The sequence below is a fragment of the Muntiacus reevesi genome, chromosome 3, assembly GCF_963930625.1.
Source record: "Muntiacus reevesi chromosome 3, mMunRee1.1, whole genome shotgun sequence".
Taxonomy (NCBI): Eukaryota; Metazoa; Chordata; class Mammalia; order Artiodactyla; family Cervidae; genus Muntiacus; species Muntiacus reevesi.
Genome location: NC_089251.1, coordinates 172,011,808 through 172,032,054, shown reverse-complemented (window position 1 = coordinate 172,032,054; position 20,247 = coordinate 172,011,808). Strand labels below are relative to the sequence as shown.

The window sequence follows — 20,247 nt, the reverse complement described above, 5'->3', positions numbered from 1 at the left end:
ACATGAAAGAGAAAGTACAGAACTTCCAAGGCAGGTGATAGAGGAGGGGATCAAAGGCTCAGAGAAGTGAATCTGCCAGGGCAGACATGGTATGAAAGGGCAGAAAAATGTGCAGTCCACCAGGCTCCATGGGAAAGTCTGATGGACTCTATGGAGTCCGAGCGGAAAGCATGGATGAGAAACATGTCCATCAGCTCGAGTGAGATCTGCGGGGACTTGAAACCTGGGATCTGTGGACGTTTGCTCCACTGCTTGCCACTGGACAATGATCTCCTCCAGAAACAAAGAAATTATAAGGGACTGAAAACAACTGCATGCATGCCTAGTTGGGGTTGATTATAAATGAAAAGATAAAAAACCCAACTGGAAAAGCAGGGTACGGGGTATGATCCCTGCACAGTGCACTGCCACGACGGTGGGCAGGCCACCTAAGCCATCCCTCAGGTCCTAACCCTTGGCCTGCCCCTACCCTCACCCCATATAAGAGACCAGCCTGCCTCCCCCCACCGTGCTAACCCCCAAGGGAATGAGCAAGGAAACCTGTTGCTTGGGTTTGCTCCATCACACTGCAGCATGTGTCCCAGTGAAGCCTCCCCTGAATTTTTCATCTGGCCTCTTATCCACTTCTATCGATTAAGATTCTGTTTGTGCCCGCCAAGAGTCTATTTCCCCAGTCCAGCTCTTTGGTGGGGTTAATGGCGACCTCTGCCAAGAGGACTTATGCCATACCCAAGTCTACAGCACCCAGCCATACCCAAGTCTGCTGAACCCAGAGCCCCTGCCCCTGCGGCATCACTGACTCAATGGGCATGAGTTTGAGTAAACACTGGGAGCTGGTGATGGACAGGGAGGCCTGGCGTGCTGCAGTCCATGGAGTCACAAAGAGTAGGACACGACTGAGCAACTGAACTGAATTGAATGAACTGATTGATTCAGGAGGCCAAGAAGCCTGGTCACTAACATACTCTGTGGCAACCATGAAGGGCTACTGTCCCCTTTCTGCCAGAGCATCTGGGCATCTCTGTGACCTTGGGATGCAACTCCCCTGTGGTGACAAGCGGTCGCCTGAACCTCAGCTCAGAGTCACCAGGTTTGGTTGCTCTGCCTTCCTGGCCCCTGGGGGCCTTGGGGCCCTCATTCAGGCATCGTGCTCCCCCTCACCCTTTGTCCCTTTCCCTCCTCTATTCTCTCTCCACTTCTCCTCTCTCTGTCCTCTTCTCCCTCTGTCCTATCCTTCTGAAAGAGTGGACCTCGGCAAGGACAGCATCACTCCTCTCAACTTAGGAGACAAAGCTCCCTCTGGCTGTCAACGGCTCACTTTGATGGGTGACAAGCTGGTGGGAGAGAGCCACCTCATACCCTGCAGGGCTTGGTCCAGCAGGTTCTGCCTCACAGGAGGTTTGTGAGAATGACAGAGGTTGAAACCTCTTATTAGGCAGTGACCGCAAGTCTGATCATACCAATAGTCTCACTTCTGTTTTCCTGCCACCAAGAGAAGGCCCCTTGGGGAAGTCGGTGAAGTGGCAGATTTTATATGTTGGTTTACGAGTGGGTGAGAATCCCACCTCTGGGCTGCAGTCCCACAGCCGATGTACAAGGGGCTGGTTTCTGGGCTTGATCACCCCAGTGGGCAGTGGACAGGGTGCTCCCTCCCTCACTGGCCCTCTCTGGAAGCCTGCAGGTTGGTGCCTGAATAAATAGACAGCCGCAGGGGGCAGGGGTTGAAAAGGCAAGGGCTCCCTTTCTGGTTTTCAGTCTTTTCTGCCCCTCCTGCCTTTGCTCCCTTGGTCCCCAAACCTACACTCCTGTCCTTTTACATCCAAGAGACTCCCTGCTGGGTCACCTTTTTCACAATCACTTGTTTGTTCCGTGTTCCCACCTCAGGCTTGAGGTTCCCACTGGCCCCCTTGCAGAAGGGCCAGTTGAGAGAAGAGTTGGGCCGGGCTGGACAAAGTGCCCAGAGGCCACGTCCGGGTAAGACCCTCTCTTTGTTTCCTGTTTGTTAATCTTCTGTCACTGGTAGGTTGTCTCGGTCAGTGAATTAAAAGCATCTTTGTTTTATGGACTTTTGTCTGTCCAATGGCTCCTGCAAATCTCTGCTAGAGTTGTGGGCATGGGTTACTTGTTGTTCAGTCACTCAGTCATGTCTGACTCTTTGTGACCCCATGGACTGCAGCACACCAGGCTTCCTTGTCCTTCACCATCTCCTGGAGCTTGCTCACACTCATGTCCATTGAGTCAGTGATGCCATCCAACCATCTCGTCCCCTGTCATCCCCTTCTCCTCCTGCCTTCAATCTTTCCCAGGTCTTTTCCAATAAGTCGGCTCTTCACATCAGGTGGTCAAAGTATTGGAGCTTCCACTTTAGCATTAGTCCTTCCAATGAACAGTCAGGACTGATTTCCTTTAGGATTGACTGGTTTGATTTCCTTGCTGTTCAAGGGACTCTCAAGAGTCTTCTCCAACACCACAGCTAAAAAGCATCAAATCTTCAGTGCTCAACCTTCTTTATGGTTCAACTCTCACATCTGTACATGACTACTGAAAAAACCATAGCTTTGACTATAGGGACCTTTGTTGGGAAAATGATGTCTCTGCTTTTCAATATGCTGTCTAGGTTTGCCATAGCTTTTCTTCCAAGAAGCAAGGATCTTTTAATTTCATAGCTGCAGTCACTGTTCACAATCATTTTGGAAGACTTTAAAAACAAAACAAACAAAAAAGGGAGCTTGCATTTCTCCCCTCCAAAAATGTAAGTCCTTTGTCTGGGTTCTCAGGAATCACCTGATCCATCTGTGGTCCCCCAGAGTGAGGGGGGAAAGTAGCATTTTTAAAACTGAAGCAGTAAAACAAGGAGATCTTTGGTTCTGTCTTTACATGGAAATGAATTTGTAACTGAGCTGGCTTTAATTGGGTTAAGGGAAAGTATGCACTATATAAATAAACTCTCAGAAATATCAATAAAGCTCGTATTGGAGTTTCAGCTTCAGCAACAATAACTTGGCGGTCTCCTCTCACCAGTGCAAGTCTGGCACCGCGTAGGCAAGTGGGCAGGCGAGTACACAGGGAAACCTGGCGAGTGAGCGAGCCAGCGGGCAAGAGAGCCCCGCCCAGGCCCCGGCGCGCGGCTTCCTAGTGGTTACTTGAGAAGCCTGGGGCGGGGCCTGTCGGCGGATGGGCGGGCCAGGCAGTCAGCGCCGGAGCTGAGGTCCAGACCGCTGCTGCCGGCCAGCCGCGAGGATCGCCGGTTCCGACTAGGCAGCCTCGCACTCCTGCAAAATTGGGATCCAGGTGGCAAAGGGAGAGATGGGTGCCTCCAAGACCCGTCTTGGCTTCCTCGTTTTGCTTCTGATTGGCGTGTTCAGCGGGACGTCCAGCAGTGAGTTCGGGGATGAACCTGCGGGGGAACATGAGGAGGTTGGATGGGTTACGACCTGGAAAGGGGATGGGGGTGGTGTCCGCGGGGGCTCGCGAAACTTCTTACAAGGTGGCGCCGCCGCCTCCACCTCTTTCCCTTCCCTCGGCCTGTCTGGTCTTCGGAGGCTCCTCCCGGCTTCTTGCCGGCTCTCCGGGCCAGAACAGGGGTGCCTAGGGTAAAGTAGTAATGCCGGGAGTTTGGGAGGTGACGCTGGGAGAAGAGGGGACCAGGACGCGGCAGGAAATGCGGTTGAAACCCCCCAAGGGTCCAGACCGCCCCTGGGAAGTGGGAGCGCTGGAGCCAGGTTGTTTGGGCCCAGTCGGCCTTCCCTCGGAGAAGGGACCCAGACCCGCCCCGAAAAGCACACCCTCCCGTCCCGACCTGTGCAACAGAGACCCTTCTGGTCCCTACATCTCCCGGCCCTTGAAGGACGAGCGCTCTTTCCCGGCCGCGTAAGTTATAAACGCAGAGCGGACCCGGGTGCCCAGGAGGCGGCGGGGGCGCGCCCATGGCGGAAACGTGCTTTAGTTGCTTGTGGTTAAGCTGCAGCTGCTGGTTCCACTTCCGACCCCCGGACTCCGCGGCGCGGCTCCACCCGGATCCCGGGGCTCCGTGGCGCGGCTTCATCGGCGATCCCCGAGACTCCGCGGCGCGGCTTCTCCCGGAACACCGGGCTCCACTGCGAGACTCCACCCCCTACCCCGAGGCTCTCTGCGCGGCTCCACTCGCGATCGCCGTGCTCCGCGGCGCGGTTCCTTTCCCATTCCGGGGCTCCTCTGCGCGGCTCCGTCCCCGGCCCCGGGGGGCGGTTGCGAGCCTCTTCCTGAGCAGGGACCAGCGCTGGCTCTTTGGTCTAGAGGAAGAACTTTTTTATTAGGTGACCTTATTGGGCACTGCGTCTATCCTTTAACCTGTTAGTACCCAGCGAAACAGATGTCCTGCCTTTCACTTGGCCTGCAGAGTCCAAGTCGAATATAAAAGCAGGTTTCCAAGTAGACAGTTTCGTGGACCTGCCCCAGGTCAGCATTTCTGCTAGGTGGGGGTGGGGGTGCGAGGGGCACGGGGGGGGGGGGGGACGGGGATTTCCACGCACTTTATCGGCTCTAGCTTTCCTTTTCTGCAAAGTAGATGGTGAGGTTTTGATACTAAATGCAGCTCAACTTGACAGTAAATTCTTCAAAAACTTCCCTTCTTCAAAAATTTGAAAGGAAGGAAAATGTGCTACCAAAATCTTGAAGTAAAAACTTCGGTCTTGGAGGAAGCCACCAGCAGAACTAGCTGTGATCCTGTCCATGCAGCTCAGCTACTTCTGCCCGCGTGTTTTGTATCAGCGCAGGGGTTTGCTGTGGAGTTATATTTCTTGTAGTGATAATATTAGGTGTTTTGCACTTTCATAGTGTGACAAGAATTGAACTGGAAGACAGCATCCGTGCACAGTAGTTTCCAAGGGTTGTCTCAGCCATGTCCCAGATGACTAAGGATCTGAGAGGCCACACACCCAACAATGGTACTTCCGCCCGTTATCCTACCTTGTGGGCGGGTGGAGGAGTGTCTTGAGAAGTGCCACTCTTTTGGAGGCCAGAGCTAAGGTGAAGGATATCGAAATATCCAAGGAGAGGATAACTGTATCCACGGAGAGGATGTACTCCGAAAAGGTAGTTTGGGGCGTATTTTCCATGGGATTTATGTAGATGCTGCTGCTGCTGCTGCTGCTGCTAAGTCGCTTCAGTCTTGTCCGACTCTGTGTGACCCCATAGATGGCAGTCCACCAGGCTCCGCCATCCCTGGGATTCTCCAGGCAAGAACCCTGGAGTGGGTTGCCATTTCCTTCTCCAATGCATGAAAATGAAAAGTGAAAGTGAAGTCGCTCAGTAATGTCCGACTTTTTTGAGACCCCATGGACTGCAGCCTACCAGGCTCCTCTTGGGATCTTCCAGGCAAGAGTACTGGAGTGGGTTGCCATTGCCTTCTCCATTAGGTAGATGAAAAAGGCCCAAATAAAGAACAGCAATCATTTGTAAAAACAGAGATTAAGCTTCTGAAATCCAGGTGACAATGATACTCACTGAACGTTGTAAGCTATGAGATCTTCATCACAGAAATCTTCCTCCTATTTCCCTTGTGTGTATAGAAGAAAGAGAAAACCCCTCGTGATGTTGCCTCACATGAATTGGTAGAATCGTAAATAGTTTTCACAGCATTGCAAATTGTGTGTCTGTATGTGTATTAGTCAGTCAGTCCTGTCCGACTCTTGCCATCCCATGGACTGTAGCCCGCCAAGCTCTTCTGTCCGAGGAATTCTTCAGGCAAGAATACTGGAGTGGGTGGCCATTGCCTTCTCCAGGGATCTTTCCGACCCAAGGATTGAACTCGGGTCTCCTGCATAGCAGGCAGATTCTTTACTGTCTGAGCCACCAGGGGAGCTCCAATTAGTAGAGGCCAATAATCTGCAGGCAATTTCTCAACAGGACCTGGTCCACAAGGTCAGATTGCCTGTGGAATGAGTTACCTGCTCAGAAGAGAAGTCCTCCACAGAGGCCTGGCTGCTGGGAGCTCTGCCTCTGATGACAATCTCACGTTGTTAAGAGTCCAGATAGCCCCTCTCCAGAGTCTTGTTCCCCATGGACTCTCACTGTTTGGGGGCGAATGAAAACGTGGGATCCATGGATGGCTCATGAAAGTCTGGTTAAGAATGGGTTCTCTGGAGTTCCCTGGTGATCCAGTCACTAAGACTCCAGGTCCAATGAAGCGACCTGGTTCGATCCTTGGTCAGGGAACTGGATCCTACATGCCACGACTAAGAAGTCGGTATGTTGCAACTAAGAGTCTTCACGCTGCAAAAAGATCCCAAGTGCCACAACTAAGACCCAGTACCACACACACACACACAAAATAGATATTAAGGAAATAATTTTTTTTTTAGTTCTCCAGTGCTAGTGTTGTGTGGGCCTTCAGAGTGATAGGGTAGGAGCTCATGGCTCTGGGTCAAACACCCTACACGGTGTGTTTTTTTGTTTTGTTTTGTTTTGTTTTGTTTTTTTTCCACACGGTGTTTTGACTGTGTAGTCAGTGTCGACTCTTTAGAGATCTGAAAGAAGGTTACCGAATAGCCCAGCCTATCAACTGTCCTGATGAAACATTTGCTGTGATGGCTTGTGCTGGGCCTTAGATTCGGAGGAGAGGCCCAGTTCCAGCAGCTGGCCCGGTGTCTCACAGAGGTCCATGCAGCCCTGTGTCTGTGTCTGACTGTCCTCTCTCAGTCCCCCAGCGTCAGCAGGAAGGTGCCCTCTGAGGCCCCCTTGGAGCCAGGCAGCCACGTACATCACCCAGCACCACAGAAGCACATTGTCTTCCAGAACACTGTGCCTTAGGAATGCCATAGCATCTAAAGTTTCTAAGACAGACTTAGTGATGTGGAATATTTTCTAGATATCACTTTCATTAGGTTGAACTGAAAATGTTGGTATAAATTTTTTGACCGAGAAATTTTTAAACAATGTTATAAAATAAATAGTTTTTAAGGTTGTTTAAACACTAATACTTGGACTAGCTTAGTGCCACGTGTTTTTTAGTTTCTACTTCCTTAAAGTAATGGAGTTGATTCACCCATGAATGTGCCCTGCTTAGTTGCCCAGTCCTATCCGACTCTTTGCGACCCCATGGACTATACAGTCGGTGGAAATCTCCAGGGTTGAATAGTGGAGTGGATAGCCTTTCCCTTCTGCAGGGGATCTTGGCAACCCAGGGATCGAACTCAGGTCTCCCACATTGCAGGTGGATTCTTTACCATCTAAGGCACCAGGGAAGCTCAAGAATACTGGAGAGGGTAGCCTCTCCCTTCTCCAGGGGATCTTTTTGACCCAAGAATTGAACTGGGGTCTCCTGCATTGCAGGTGGAGTCATTACCTGCTGAGCCACCAGGGAAACCCTTAAGTTTCTTTCTTTCTTCTTCTTTTTTTTTAAATATTGATCACTAGTCTTGGGAATTATTTGTCTATAAGATGAAATACTTTGTCTTAGGAAAATAAAAATGAAAAAATGCTGTTGCCTTGTACAGGAAAAAGCAGTGTTCAAGGAAAAACTTAAAAGCTAGAAGGAAAAAAAAGAAAAATACAATATAATAATAAAAAATACAATAGAAACAGAAACTACTCTTTCATGGAAAATTGCCTTTAAAATTTTTTTTTAATAAAGAGGAGTTCTGCCTTCTTACTTCGGGAAAAGTAGGAGTGGAATTCACTGAAACATCTTAAATTTGGCAGATCCTAGCATTTCTGAGAGCCAGAAGTGGGCTTGGGGCAGGTCAATAGTAAACAGTTGTGATTTTATTTATTTTTACTTTCTGGAAAAGGAGACAACACAATTCCAGAAGGTGCAATCATGTTTTTAAAGTTAAGAATCCCTTTTACTGCGCCTAGAATAGTGCTATGCACAGAATGGGTGCCTGAGTTGTGTTGCGTAAAAAAAAAAGTAAACAGATTTTGTGCTTATCTTCAAGGCTAGCTTAAGTATAAAATGGATTTTTAACAACACTTGAAAAAAATTAAAGGATTCAATTTATTAAAAAAAAAATTACATGTGCATCCCCAGAAAGGCGCTCAATGCCTAGCCACTGATCAGTGCTTCCCTGGAGTCAAAGCTCCTCCCAGGCAGTTCATGCTGTTGCTAATTGAAGCTGGTTATGACCCAGATAGGAGAAGGCAGTGGCAACTCACTCCAGTACTCTTGCCTGGAGAATCCCATGGACAGAGGAACCTGGTAGGCTGCAGTCCATGGGGTCTTGAAGGGTCGGACATGACTGAGCAACTTGACTTTCACTTTTCACTTTCATGCATTGGAGGAGGAAATGGCAACCCACTCCAGTGTTCTTGCCTGGAGAATCCCAGGGACGGGGGAGCCTGGTGGGCTGCCATTTATGGGGTCGCACGGAGTCGGGCAACTAAAGCGACATAGCAGCAGCAGCGTGATCCATATCCTACCAGTGATGAAATTAACAAGTGGCGGAAAAAGAAAAGTTGGTTTGTTCAGGAGCCCTGGGAAAATAGTGACCTAACGTCCTCAGACCGTCTCCAAGCTTCCTGGTTAGAAAAGGGGGCGGAGGGGGCTGCTGCGGGCGCATCACCGTCCTCTGCAGTCAGGTTGTTGGCACAAGGCGGACGTTTGAGCCTCACCAAGCTTATGGTTTCAGCCAGTCTGGGGTCTATGTGCGGCCATCAGCAGTTTTTATGTGCTGGGGGTCTGCTTCCTGTAGAAACAACTTGAGACTTGTGTCAGATCTTTGTTATCTTTCAGGGAACTGGTAATTTCATGACACAGCTATGTGGCTGGTCACAGTCTAAATTGTTACCAGTTTCCCAGCCTAAGGAGTATTCTTCATTTCCCATCTTCACGCGTCCTAATCCTTAACTCTTAAACCACTGTTTTGAGACTCACAGGAGGCCTGGCTGACTAAAACTTTTCTACAAACATGAGGCAGGCAGAGGCCATGGGGGGACAGGCCCCCTAGAGCCCTTTTGGTTACAAGACCATTTATTACCCATTTTTCCATGGTCCCAAGAAGCCCAGGGCCTCCAGCAGCTTCCTGTCTCTTGAAGAGAATCTAAACATGGCCTCTATCAACTGGCATCCTATCCCTTTGTCTGATAACTCGCCCAGCAAAACGCCCGACCTGGCCCCCAGGACCTAAGGTAGGAGGGTCGGGACAGGGTCTCCCAGAGTGTGACACAGGGCCCGAGGGTGAGGCTGGGCATGCCCACGTCTGCCCTCTGGTCCCACACTCATGTTATCTAGGAATTGGGACGGCGGCAGCCTATAATGGTTATTGATTAAGGCAGGAGTTGACAGATTTTTTCTACAGAAAAAAGTAAATGTCATTGTCTCTTTAGGCCATTTGATATCTGTCTCTGGGTGCAAAAGGAGCTTCCACATTTGTGGAGCACCAGAAGCAAAATATAATGTGTAAATCAATTAGAACCAGACTTGTCCACTGTCCTGGTTTCTGACCCCGTAATGAGTGACCCATCCCCTAGAGAATCATCCACGAGCTGCCTCAGTTGTCTGTTTATGAACCAGAAACTTACCCTGTCCTGCCCTGTAGCTTCTGGTGGTGGGAATGTGATAGGAGGTGGATCTGGCTGTTATGGGCTAATGCGCCCCTTCTGCTGTAGACTGGCTTCCTTGGTTCAAGGAGCGGTAGGGGACACTGCATGAAGCCACAGGTGTGAGCAGGGGATAGTGGCCCTGTATCAACTCTGGTGTCAGGCCTAGGTCACCTGCTGGTACATCTTGTTTGTTCCCTGTGGCCCTGGTTATGCCAAGTCACATAATCACTTCTGTCCTATGAAAGCTGGTCTATCAGAACTCATGGTTAGGGGTTGATGAACCAGATCATGATGGGCAACTCTGACATTCCATGACCAGAGGCCTCATCTCTGCCAGGCCCCAGGACCATACCAGGAGCCAGTTGGTAAAGAATCTGCCTGCAATGCAGGAGACCCCAGTTCAATTCCTGGATCGGGAAGATCCGCTGGAGAAGGGATAGGCTACCCACTCCAATATTCTTGGGCTTCACTTGTAGCTCAGCTGGTAAAGAATTCGCCTGCCATGCGGGAGACCTGGGTTGGATCCCTGGGTTGGGAAGATCCCCTGGAGAAGGGAAAGGCTACTCACTCCAGTATTCTGGCCTGGAGAATTCCATAGACTGTATAGTCTATGGGGTCACAAGAGTCAGTCACAAGTGATCGATTTTCACTAATCGCTTTGACCATTGTACCAACTTTGCTCCTGACATACAACCCTCCACCTGGAATCTGATCTTCCTCCATTTTCCATCCCTGTTCCTGATGGAAGCCCACAGGAACACCATCTCCTACCACCATCCCTGACCTTCCACAAAAGTCAACCTTGAGCTGTTGGAGATGCTTCTCATCCACACTTTCCTCTCCCATAGAGACTATCAGGCTTTTCCATGGCGCCTGGTGGCCTGGACACTTTCCTGCCCTTTCACACCATGTCTGCCCTGGCAGATTCGCTTCTCTGAGCCTTTGATACCCTCCTCTACCACCTGCCTCGGAAGTTCTGGATTTTCTCTTTCATGTTATGTGGGCCAAGGCTTTCTCCAGGCTTTCAGGATCCATCCTAGTGGGAGATCAGCAGCGTCTCCCTGGCCTTGCTATGTCCTGTGACCCCTAATTGTGAACTCTCCCTTCTCCAACTTGGGGTTCTGTGTCACCCGTCACCTCTTTGCCCCTCTGCCTGTGATCCTGCTTCCTCAAGAGCAACCCCACAGGCTCCCCATCTCTCACGGGACACGGGGTTAGACTCTGACAGTCCTCTGTCATCCAGACCTTTCCTGTGTAGCAGCCTGGCTCCTCTCTGCAAAGGTGATGATGCTGGGCCCTGACCTGGTGGACACGGGGACACACCCCGGATGAGTGACCTTTGCCAGGCGGGGCTCCTCCTTCTCCATGAGGAGGGGGGCACTTGTGTGTGTCGGCGGGGTCATTGCTCTGACAGCCAGCCCTGCACTGTACTCGGCTCTCATAACTGGGGGAAGGGGCCTGCGGGTCTTTTTTCCCAACCTCATCTTCACTGTGTTTTGCCTTCACAGATGCTCATTCTCTTTCCTGTAATTTCACCAATGATCCTCGGCCCAGAGATGATCAGCCATGGTGTGACGTTCGAGGCAAAATGGGTCAAGAGTTCTTTCTCTCCTGTGACTGTGGTACAGCTGAGATCAAGTACATGAGTCCATCGGGAAAGGAAGTGAAATGTATGAACGTCTGGGAAACACTGACGGACGTACTCAGAGACATTGGAAGCTTTCTCAAGGAGCAAACGTCTGACATTACACTGGACAAACACATAGACAAGGGTGAGTGAGGAAGTCCAAATGCAGGAGGAGCAGACTGGGGGCTCAGCTGCATCCACTATTCGGGTAAAAAAAAAATGGATATTGTCCTTCGCTCGTAGTCCAGTGGAAAGAGCAGCTGTTGCAGGAGAGACCAGGGCCAGATTAGCTGGGCCCAGGGGAGGTGGACCCAGGTGGGCAAAGAATCTGTCAAGCCCAGAGGCTGAGCTCTTTCTTTTCTCAGTGGGGTCAGGCCCTCTGACCCTGCAGGCCAGGATGACGTGCTGGCATGAAAACAATGGACACATCAATGGATCCAGGAAGTTTGGACCTCATAGAAAACTGTGCCTCCTCTTTGATTCGGAGAATGGACACTGGACAGTGGTTAATTCTAAAGGGAGGCGGATGAAAGAGAAGTGGGAGAATGACAGAGCCGTGACGGACTTCTTCAGGGAGGTCTCCATTGGAGACTGTTGGGCCTATTATCAGGCTTTCTTCGTGCACTGGGAGAGAAAGTTGAAGATCATGGGTAAGTGAGAAGAGTAGGAGAAAGTGGTAGTTCTCTCATGGTGACATGGACCCACCTCTGTGTGTGTGTGTGTGTGTGTGTGTGTGTGTGTGTGTGTGTGTGTGTGTGTGTGTGTGTGTGAAAATGATCCGTCAGAGGTGAGTTGCTCCTGAAAGAACAATAACCCAGGGATGCTCTGTCATCCTCTTTCCTCTTTCACCTCCTCACATCTCTCCGCACAGCACAGGCCTTTGGATGATTGAACGTGCATTCTCACTGATCCTAAATATGAGAGCATCTCTATGATTCCAATCTCCTTCTTACTGTTCCCTCTTTCCAGAATCTTCTTTTAAATGTCACCAATCCTCCTTCTGGAAATCTGTCAACACCACCTCTGCTGTCAGCTCCTGAGGACCCCATCCTCATGTCACCGTCTCTGACGTCACAGCAGGACTGAGTGACTGTTGGAAACCTCACTCCCCCATTAGCTGTCAGAGTCCCATGGGGACGGGGCTCCTCTCCCCCATCTCACCTGAGGACCTGTCACAAGGGCCTCCACGTGTGGGTGGAGGGGTAGGGGTACCTGGGTCAGAGGGGCTGAGGCGGTATCTGCCGATTTCGGGGTCTGTACAAGGGCTTCACCCTTACTCTCCTTGCAGCATCACCGACCACAGGCCCCCCTACAGTGCATTCCTCAGCTCCAGCCATCAATCACATCACCTGGATCCTCCTCGCAGTCTTCACCATTTCATCATAACTGTCTTCCTGGGCTGAGTCCTTTCCAGGAGCAGGTACTGAGGGCAGAATCCAGAGGGAAGGCAGGGGCACAGGGCATGGTGTGAGGACGGGGAAGGTGAATCCCAGCCGATCCCTGCCCTCACTGAACCTCCTCATCCTGGAAATGAGCAGGTGGATAAGACCGCATATCACCTGAGAACAATAATTGTGGACCCAGCTCCAAAGGCCTGTTCTCATAGGAAGTGGCTTGGGTCAGGAAGGCAAGGCAGGAGCCCCCAGCAGACTGTGGGGAGGGGCGAGGCCAGGCCTGTGCTCCTGGGGCAGCAGCAGTTCTGACTCAGCCTGTGGCCTGCCCGTCACCAGCCTCCTGGGGACCCAGAGCCTCCATCACTGAGCCGCCCTGCCTTGAGCAGAGGTGCCTGGGGATGGTGGGCCTGAGCTGGCGTGGAGGCGCCCAGCTGGGTGGGACCAGGAAGAGATGGGGGGCAGGGACCCTGGGCCTGAGAGCTGTGTGTGCTGCTGGCTCAGAGGCTAGAGGGGAGAGAAGGAAGGAGGTTTGCCTGCAGCCCCCCAGGGCTGTCAGGAAGCAAGGCCCCTCCTCCGGGGACCTGCTCCCTGGCCCTTTAGGCCCCCCTCGGGGAGGATCCGGACCTGAGTGAAGGGAGCAGGTTGATTCCTCACTGGCTCCAGTCCTGAGCCTGAGCAGGGCGTGTCAGGGCCTGGGGTGACTCTGTGATGTAGGAAGGAAGGAGGAGGGGACAAGAGGCTGCTGGGCCTGGGGTGGGGTGGAGGTGGGGGACATAGGAGCCCCTCAGTGAGGACGGGGCTGGAGCGGGGCTGGGGAGGGGCAGCCTCAGGAAAGGGACAGGATTCCTCAGCCCCCTGGAACAAGTCCTCTTTCTTTTCTGCAGGAGACGGTGCTCCCAGGAAGCCCACAGATGCTCTGTCTGCCATTCTTCTACTCTTCACTTTATATCCAGGAGATCAGACCCTATGGATCCTGAGTCTGTTTTCTGGTTACGATGACACAGTAGACGCATCATCTCACGAGCTTTATCACATTTGATGAAATCCTACTCAGCATCTCTTAAAAAAATCAGAAGCAATTTATTTCACCACTTTCTCCTGGTGCTAAGCGATGGAATTTCTACACTGAAATGTCCAGGTACTTGAAGAAATCTCCAGAAACAGGACATTTTTAATCGTAGTCTAGTTTGTGGATAATTAGACTCTGCCTCGTGACCTCGTTCTTGCAAATGGTATTGCAAGAAAAATACCATCTGGTATCATAGGACTCAGGGATTCTTTCTGTGTCTGGAGAAACCACCTCAGCCTACTTTCAATAGAACAAAATTTTATTTATGACTGTCTCCCTTAATAATTTATTATGCTGAAAGTGAAAGTGTTAGTCGCTCAGTCCTCCGACTCTCTGCGACCCCGTGGACTGTAGCCCGCCAGGCTCCTCTGTCCATGGGATGCTCCAGGCAAGAACACTGAAGTGGGATGCTGTTTCCTTCTCCAGGAACCTCTCCAACTCAGGGATTGAACCCGCGTCTCCTGTGTCTCCTGCATTGACAGGCGGATTCTTTACCATCTGAGCCACTGGGGAAGCCTATTTATTATGCTGCTGCTATTTAAATCAAAATCTCAGTACTCCAGAAAACTTGCAGTATTTAAGTTTCTCTCTCACGAGAGAAGTCATGATAGTTCACCATTTCTCCACCTTATGGGATTAAATGTACCTGGTGCTTCTGAGAAAACATGGTCTGAGCGGATGCTTGCACCCTGCCTGTGTTCATGGCAGCGCTGTTCCCAGCAGCCAGGCCTGGAAGCCACCTTGTGTCCACTGACAGATGAGTGGAGGGAGAAGATGTGGACATATATCCAGTGCAATGTTACTCAGCGTCAAAAAGAATGAAATAACGCCATATGTAGCAACATGGATGGACCTGGAGATTGTCATATTGAGCAACATACGCTGGACAGAGAAGCTGAAACAATTTTTTGCCATCACTTATATGTGGAATCCAAAAAGTCATAATACAAGTGCTCTTACTTACAAAAGAGAAAGACTCACAGACTTAGAGAATGAATTTGTGGTTGCCAGGGGGAAAGGATGGGGGGATAGTTAGGGAGTCTGGGATCAACATGTACACACTGATTTATTTAGAATGGATAACCGGCAAGGACCTCCTGTGTAGCACATAGAACTCTGCTCAATGTTATGTGGCAGCCTGGATGGGGATGGGAGGGGAGTCGGGGAAGAATAGATGCATGTACGGGAGTGAAAGTGAAAGAAGGTTAGTTGCACAGTCATGTCCGACTCTTTGGGATTTCATGGACTATAAGCTGCCGGCTCCTCTGTTCATGGATTCTCCAGGCAAGGCAGTACTAGAGTGGGTTGTCACTTCCTTCTCCAGGGGACCTTCCCTACCCGGGGACCGAACCCGGGTTTCTTGCATTGCAGGCAAATCCTTTACCAACTGAGCCAGCAGGGAAGATAGAGACATGTATGTGTGTGTGAAATCCCTAGCCTGGCTTCTTTGTGCTGCTCATTCAGGACGCCTGCACTCCTCTCTGGGTGTCTATTTCCACTTTGCTTCCATTTTAAATAAACAAACTGTTTCTCTGTATGTCTCCAGTAATTACTTTGGGAGCTGTTTTTACAGTTTTTGCCTCCGTGAAACATTCTTGGTTTTGCAGACGGTAAGAGCCAAGGGAACTTTGTATCTCGCCCCTGGTGTTTAGTATCTAGAATTCCTCATTTTACACCAAGCTACCCAGGTTCAATTCCTGGGTAGGAAACTAAGATCCCTCTTTAGCACCACTCACTGCTGTCTCTCTGAGATCAATATTAAGGGAATACACACCTTATATTATTACACCTTATATTAAAGTGTAAATATGCACCTTAAATATACAGGTAGAGGGGCTTCACAAGTTTGTCATGGGAGATTTTGCCTCCGCCAAGAGTTTAAAAAAAAAAAGAAAGTCCTCTCAAAGTTAACCTGGTTCCTTCCCTCTCTAGGCCCTTTAATGGCTATTGTTGTTCTTTCCTTTCTAGTCCTTGTTTATTTAACCTTTTGATTGATTTTGTGTCTGTAGGATCTACCAGTTTGAAATAACACTCATGGTGGCTCAAGGAAGATAGCCCGTTCCAGTGGAGGGTGGCCCAGGTCCATGTAGGTCCTTGTGAGGGACTTCTGCACCTTGAGTGGAGGCTCAGTTCAGAAGTATTTTCCAGCAATATCATCAGTTTTAAAAATAAAGTCACAATGCAAGGAAAAGTCTAATGTTCCAAAAATACTTCTGCTATTACAGGACTCAGGTATATTTTCTATCTCCAGAGAAACAACTTCAGTTTATCTATCTCCAGAGAAACAACTTCAGTGTATTTTCAGTGGAACAAAATTTTACGTTGACTGGTTCCCTTCATAATTTATTACCCTATGGGTACTGAGTCATGTTTGACTTTTTGTGATCCCATGGACTGCAGCCCACCAGGCTCCTCTGCCCATGGAATTTTCCAGGCAAGAAAGAATACTGGAGTGGGTTCTTATTTCTTTCTCCAGGGGATCTTCCTGACCCATGTCTCCTGTATCTCCTGCATTGGCAGGATTTTTTACCACCAGCGCCACCTGGGAAGTCTTTACAGTTCAGTTCAGTTCAGTCGCTCAGTCGTGTCCAACTCTTTGCTACCCCATGAATCGCAGCACGCCAGGCCTCCCTGTCCATCACCAACTCCCAGAGTTTACTCAAACTCATGCCCATCAAGTCGGTGATGCCATCCAGCCATCTCATCCTCTGTCATCCCCTTCTCCTCCTGCCCCCAATCCCTCCCAGATCAGGGTCTTTTCCAGTGAGTCAGCTCTTCGCATGAGGTGGCCAAAGTATTGGGGTTTCAGCTTCAGCCTCAGTCCTTCCAATGAACACCCAGGACTGATCTTCAGAATGAACTGGTTGGATCTCCTTGCAGTCCAAGGGACTCTCAAGAGTCTTCTCCAACACCACAGTTCAAAAGCATCAATTTTTTGGCATTCAGCTTTCTTCACAGTCCAGCTCTCACATCCATGACCACTGGAAAAACCATAGCCTTGACCAGACGGACCTTTGTTGGCAAAGTAATGTCTCGGCTTTTTAATATGCTAGGTTGGTCATAACTTTCCTTCCAAGGAGTAAACATCTTTTAATTTCTTGGCTGCAGTCACCATCTGCAGTGATTTTGGAGCCCCAAAAAATAAAGTCTGACACTGTTTCCACTGTCTCCCCATCTATTTGCCATGAGGTGATGGGACCAGATGCCATGATCTTAGTTTTCTGAATGTTGAGCTTTAAGCCAACTTTTTCACTCTCCTCCTCCACTTTCATCAAGAGGCTTTTTAGTTCCTCTTCACTCTCTGCCATAAGGGTGGTGTGACTGGCATATCTGAGGTTATTGATATTTCTCCCGGCCATCTTGATTCCAGCTTGTGCTTCTTCCAGCCCAGCATTTCTCATGATGTACTCTGCATATAAGTTAAATAAGCAGGGTGACAATATACAGCCTTGACGTTCTCCTTTTCCTATTGGGAACCAGTCTGTTGTTCCATGTCCAGTTCTAACTGTTGCTTCCTGACCTGCATACAGGTTTCTCAAAAGGCCGGTCAGGTGGTCTGGTATTCCCATCTCTTTCAGAATTTTCCACAGTTTATTGTGATCCACACAGATGAAGGCTTTGGCATAGTCTATAAAGCAGAAATAAATGTTTTTCTGGAACTCTCTTGCTTTTTTGATGATCCAATGGATGTTGGCAATTTGATCTCTGGTTCCTCCGCCTTTTCTAAAATCAGCTTGAACATCTGGAAGTTCCTGGTTCATATATTGCTGAAGCCTGGCTTGGAGAATTTTGAGCATTACTTTACGAGCGTGTGAGATGAGTGCAATTGTGCGGTACTTTGAGCATTCTTTGGGATTGCCTTTCTTAGGGATTGGGAAGCCTTTACAGTGATCCTTAAATCAACATTTCTATATTGCCAAAAAGTTAAGTACATCATGCCTGTTTTCTAATCCAGGGGAAAAGTCATGGTATTTCACCATTCCGCCATGTGATGGGATTAAATAAAACCAATGATAATGCTTTATTTCTTATGGAAACAGAATTTAAGGTTCACTCCTAAAGTAACATGCAGACCAGCTGTGAAGTGATCCTTAAATTTTCTGAATTTTTAAATGTATATTTCACCATATCCCAACAGTAGGTCATATGTTTACCCTACTACGCAGCCATCCCAAAGTTAGTTCTAGGCTGGAAAATGTGGACTAAGAGCCATGTAGATACAGGCTGACCTCAGAGATATTGCAGGCTGGGTTCCAGACCATGCCGATAAAATGAATTTCACAATAAGGGGAATCACACAAATTTTTCGTTTCCACTGCATATAATGTATGTTGACATGGAAGTCTGTTAAGTGTGCAATACCTTTATGTCTAAATAAACAATGTACAGACCTTAATCTACAACACTTTATTTCTAAAATAAAATCTATTGAGCATCATCTGAGCCTCCAGGGAGTTACCATCTTTTTGTTGGTGGAGGGTCTTGTCTCAATGTCTATGGCTGCTGACTGATCAGGGTTGGTGGTCCTGAAGGTTGGGGTGGGTAGCGCAATTTCTGAAAATTAGACAACAGTGAAATTTGACTGTTTGACTCTTCCTTTCACAGAACATTTCTCTTAGCATGCAATGCTCTTTGATAGCGTTTTACCCACACTAGAATGATCTCTGTTCGTTTCCAAGGCAAACCCACACTAGAGCTTCTTTCAAAATTGGATTTAATCCTCTCAAACCCACCTGCTGCCTTTTCAACTAAATTTATTCTAAACTTATAATCTAAGTCCTTTGTTGTCATTTCAACAATTTTCACAAAATCTTCACCAGGAGTAGATTCTATATCAAGAAACCACTTTCTTTGCTCATCCATTAGAGTCAACTCTCATTTATTCCAATTTTATCATTAAATTGTAACAATCAATCCCATCTTCACATTAGGCTCCACTTCTAATTCTAGCTCTCTTGCTATTTCTACCACATCTGCAATTACTTCTTCCATTGAATTGTTGAACCCCTCAAAGTCATCTCAGAAGGTTAAAATCAACTTCTTCAAATTTGAACAAATTCTTCAAATGTTGTTATTTCAACCTCTCATGAATCATGAATGTTTTGGGTGGAACTTATAAATTGTGAATTCACTCTAGAAAGTTTTCAATTGATGTTGCCCAGATCCATCAAAGGAATCACTATTTGTGGCAGCTATAGCCTTACAGAAACTATTTCCTAAATACCATGACTTCAACATGGTGACTACCCCTTGATCTGTGGGCTGCAGAATGGATGCTGTGTTAGCAGGTGTGAAAACAACATGAATCTCATTGTACTACTCTATCAGGGCCCTTGGGTGCTTTCTCAATGAGAAGTGTTGTCTTGAAAGGAATCCTTTTTTGGGAGAAGTAGGTCTCAACAGTGGATTTAATATTTTTGGTAATCAGTGTTGTAACAGATATGCTGTCATCTCGACTTTGTTGTTCCATTTGCAGAGCATAGGCGGAGTAGATTTAGCATAATTCTGAAAGTCCCTAGGATTTTCAGAATGTAAGTGAGGCTTGGCTTCAACTTCAAGTCACCGCCTGCATTAGCTCCTAACAAGAGAGTCAGCCTGTCCTTTGAATCTTTGAAGCCAGACTGACTTCTCCTTGCTAGCCATGCAAGTCCTCGGCGGCATCTTCTTCCAATAGAGCACTCTTCTCTACACTGGAAAGCTCTAATTCAGGATAACTGTCTTCAGAGATTATTTTATTAGATCTTCTGGAAGACTTGCTGCAGCTTCTGCATCAACCCTCAGTGTTCGACTCTGTGCTCTATGTTAGGAAGATGTCTTCTTTCCTTAAACCTCATGAACCAATCTCTACCAGCTTTCAACTTTTTTTCTGCAGCATCCTCATCTCTTTCAGCCTTCATAGAATTGAAGAGAGCTAGGACCTTGCTCTGGATTAGGCTTTGGCCTAAGGCAGCGTTGTGATCTTTCGTCCAGTCCACTGAAAGTTTCTCCATATCAGCAGTAAGGCTGTTTTGCTATCTTCTCATGTGTGTGTTCACTGGAGGAGCACTTTTGATTTCCTTTAAGACCTTTTCCTTTGCGTTCACAACTTGACTAACTATTTGGGGCAAAAGGCCTAGTTTCTGGCCCATCTTGGCTTTGACATGCCTTCTTCAAAAGCTTAACCATTTCTGCCTTTGATTTAAAGTGAGAGATGCGTGATTCTTCCTGTCAATGGGACATGTAGAGGTAAGGTTATTAATTGGCCTAATTTCGATGTTGTTGTGTCTCAGGGACTCAGGAGTCTCAGGAGAGAGATGGACGGGTCAACGGAGCAGTCAGGACACACACACATATTGGATGGCAATGTGCCCATGGTTCCTGGCACCCCAAAACAATTACACTACTAACATGAAAGATCATTGATCACACAAAGGCAAAATCAAGATGGCCAAGTAGGACGCCCTGAGCTCCGCTCTCCCATGAACACACCAAAACTACAACCACGTACAAAACAGCTCTCTTTTTGAGAAAATGACCTGAAACCGGCAGAACATCCCCTCTACAGCCAGCATAGAGAAAGAATCGCACTGAGAAGGTCAGGAGCAGAAAAGAAGGGATCTAGTCGGGACCCTTTGACCAGCTACTCTCAAACGGAGGGG

The 20,247-nt window shown here is 48.6% G+C and overlaps 1 protein-coding gene, 1 non-coding gene and 1 pseudogene across 4 annotated transcripts; 2 read left to right on the top strand and 1 right to left on the bottom strand.

Annotated features, from left to right (window-relative positions):
- Nucleotides 1-3,233: 3,233 nt before the first annotated feature.
- LOC136165150 (UL16-binding protein 1-like) lies at nucleotides 3,234-15,146 on the top strand. Of its 3 annotated transcripts, none has more exons than XM_065931144.1 (5): nucleotides 3,234-3,379; nucleotides 11,028-11,291; nucleotides 11,521-11,796; nucleotides 12,435-12,566; nucleotides 13,425-15,146. In XM_065931144.1, the coding sequence occupies exons 1-4, from the start codon at nucleotides 3,307-3,309 to the stop codon at nucleotides 12,530-12,532; spliced, it is 711 nt and encodes a 236-aa protein (XP_065787216.1). In that variant the 5' UTR covers nucleotides 3,234-3,306; the 3' UTR covers nucleotides 12,533-12,566; nucleotides 13,425-15,146. The 3 variants fall into 3 exon arrangements, with proteins under 3 accessions (XP_065787216.1, XP_065787215.1, XP_065787217.1); XM_065931143.1 differs by having other exon boundaries at nucleotides 11,512-11,796; XM_065931145.1 differs by lacking the exons at nucleotides 12,435-12,566; nucleotides 13,425-15,146 and adding an exon at nucleotides 12,116-12,418 and having other exon boundaries at nucleotides 11,512-11,796.
- Nucleotides 3,605-6,096, top strand: LOC136162854 (tyrosine-protein kinase RYK-like; annotated as a pseudogene).
- On the bottom strand, nucleotides 14,940-15,011 carry TRNAC-GCA (transfer RNA cysteine (anticodon GCA)). The gene has a single exon. It is a non-coding gene; the product is annotated as a tRNA-Cys (tRNA).
- Nucleotides 15,147-20,247: the final 5,101 nt, after the last annotated feature.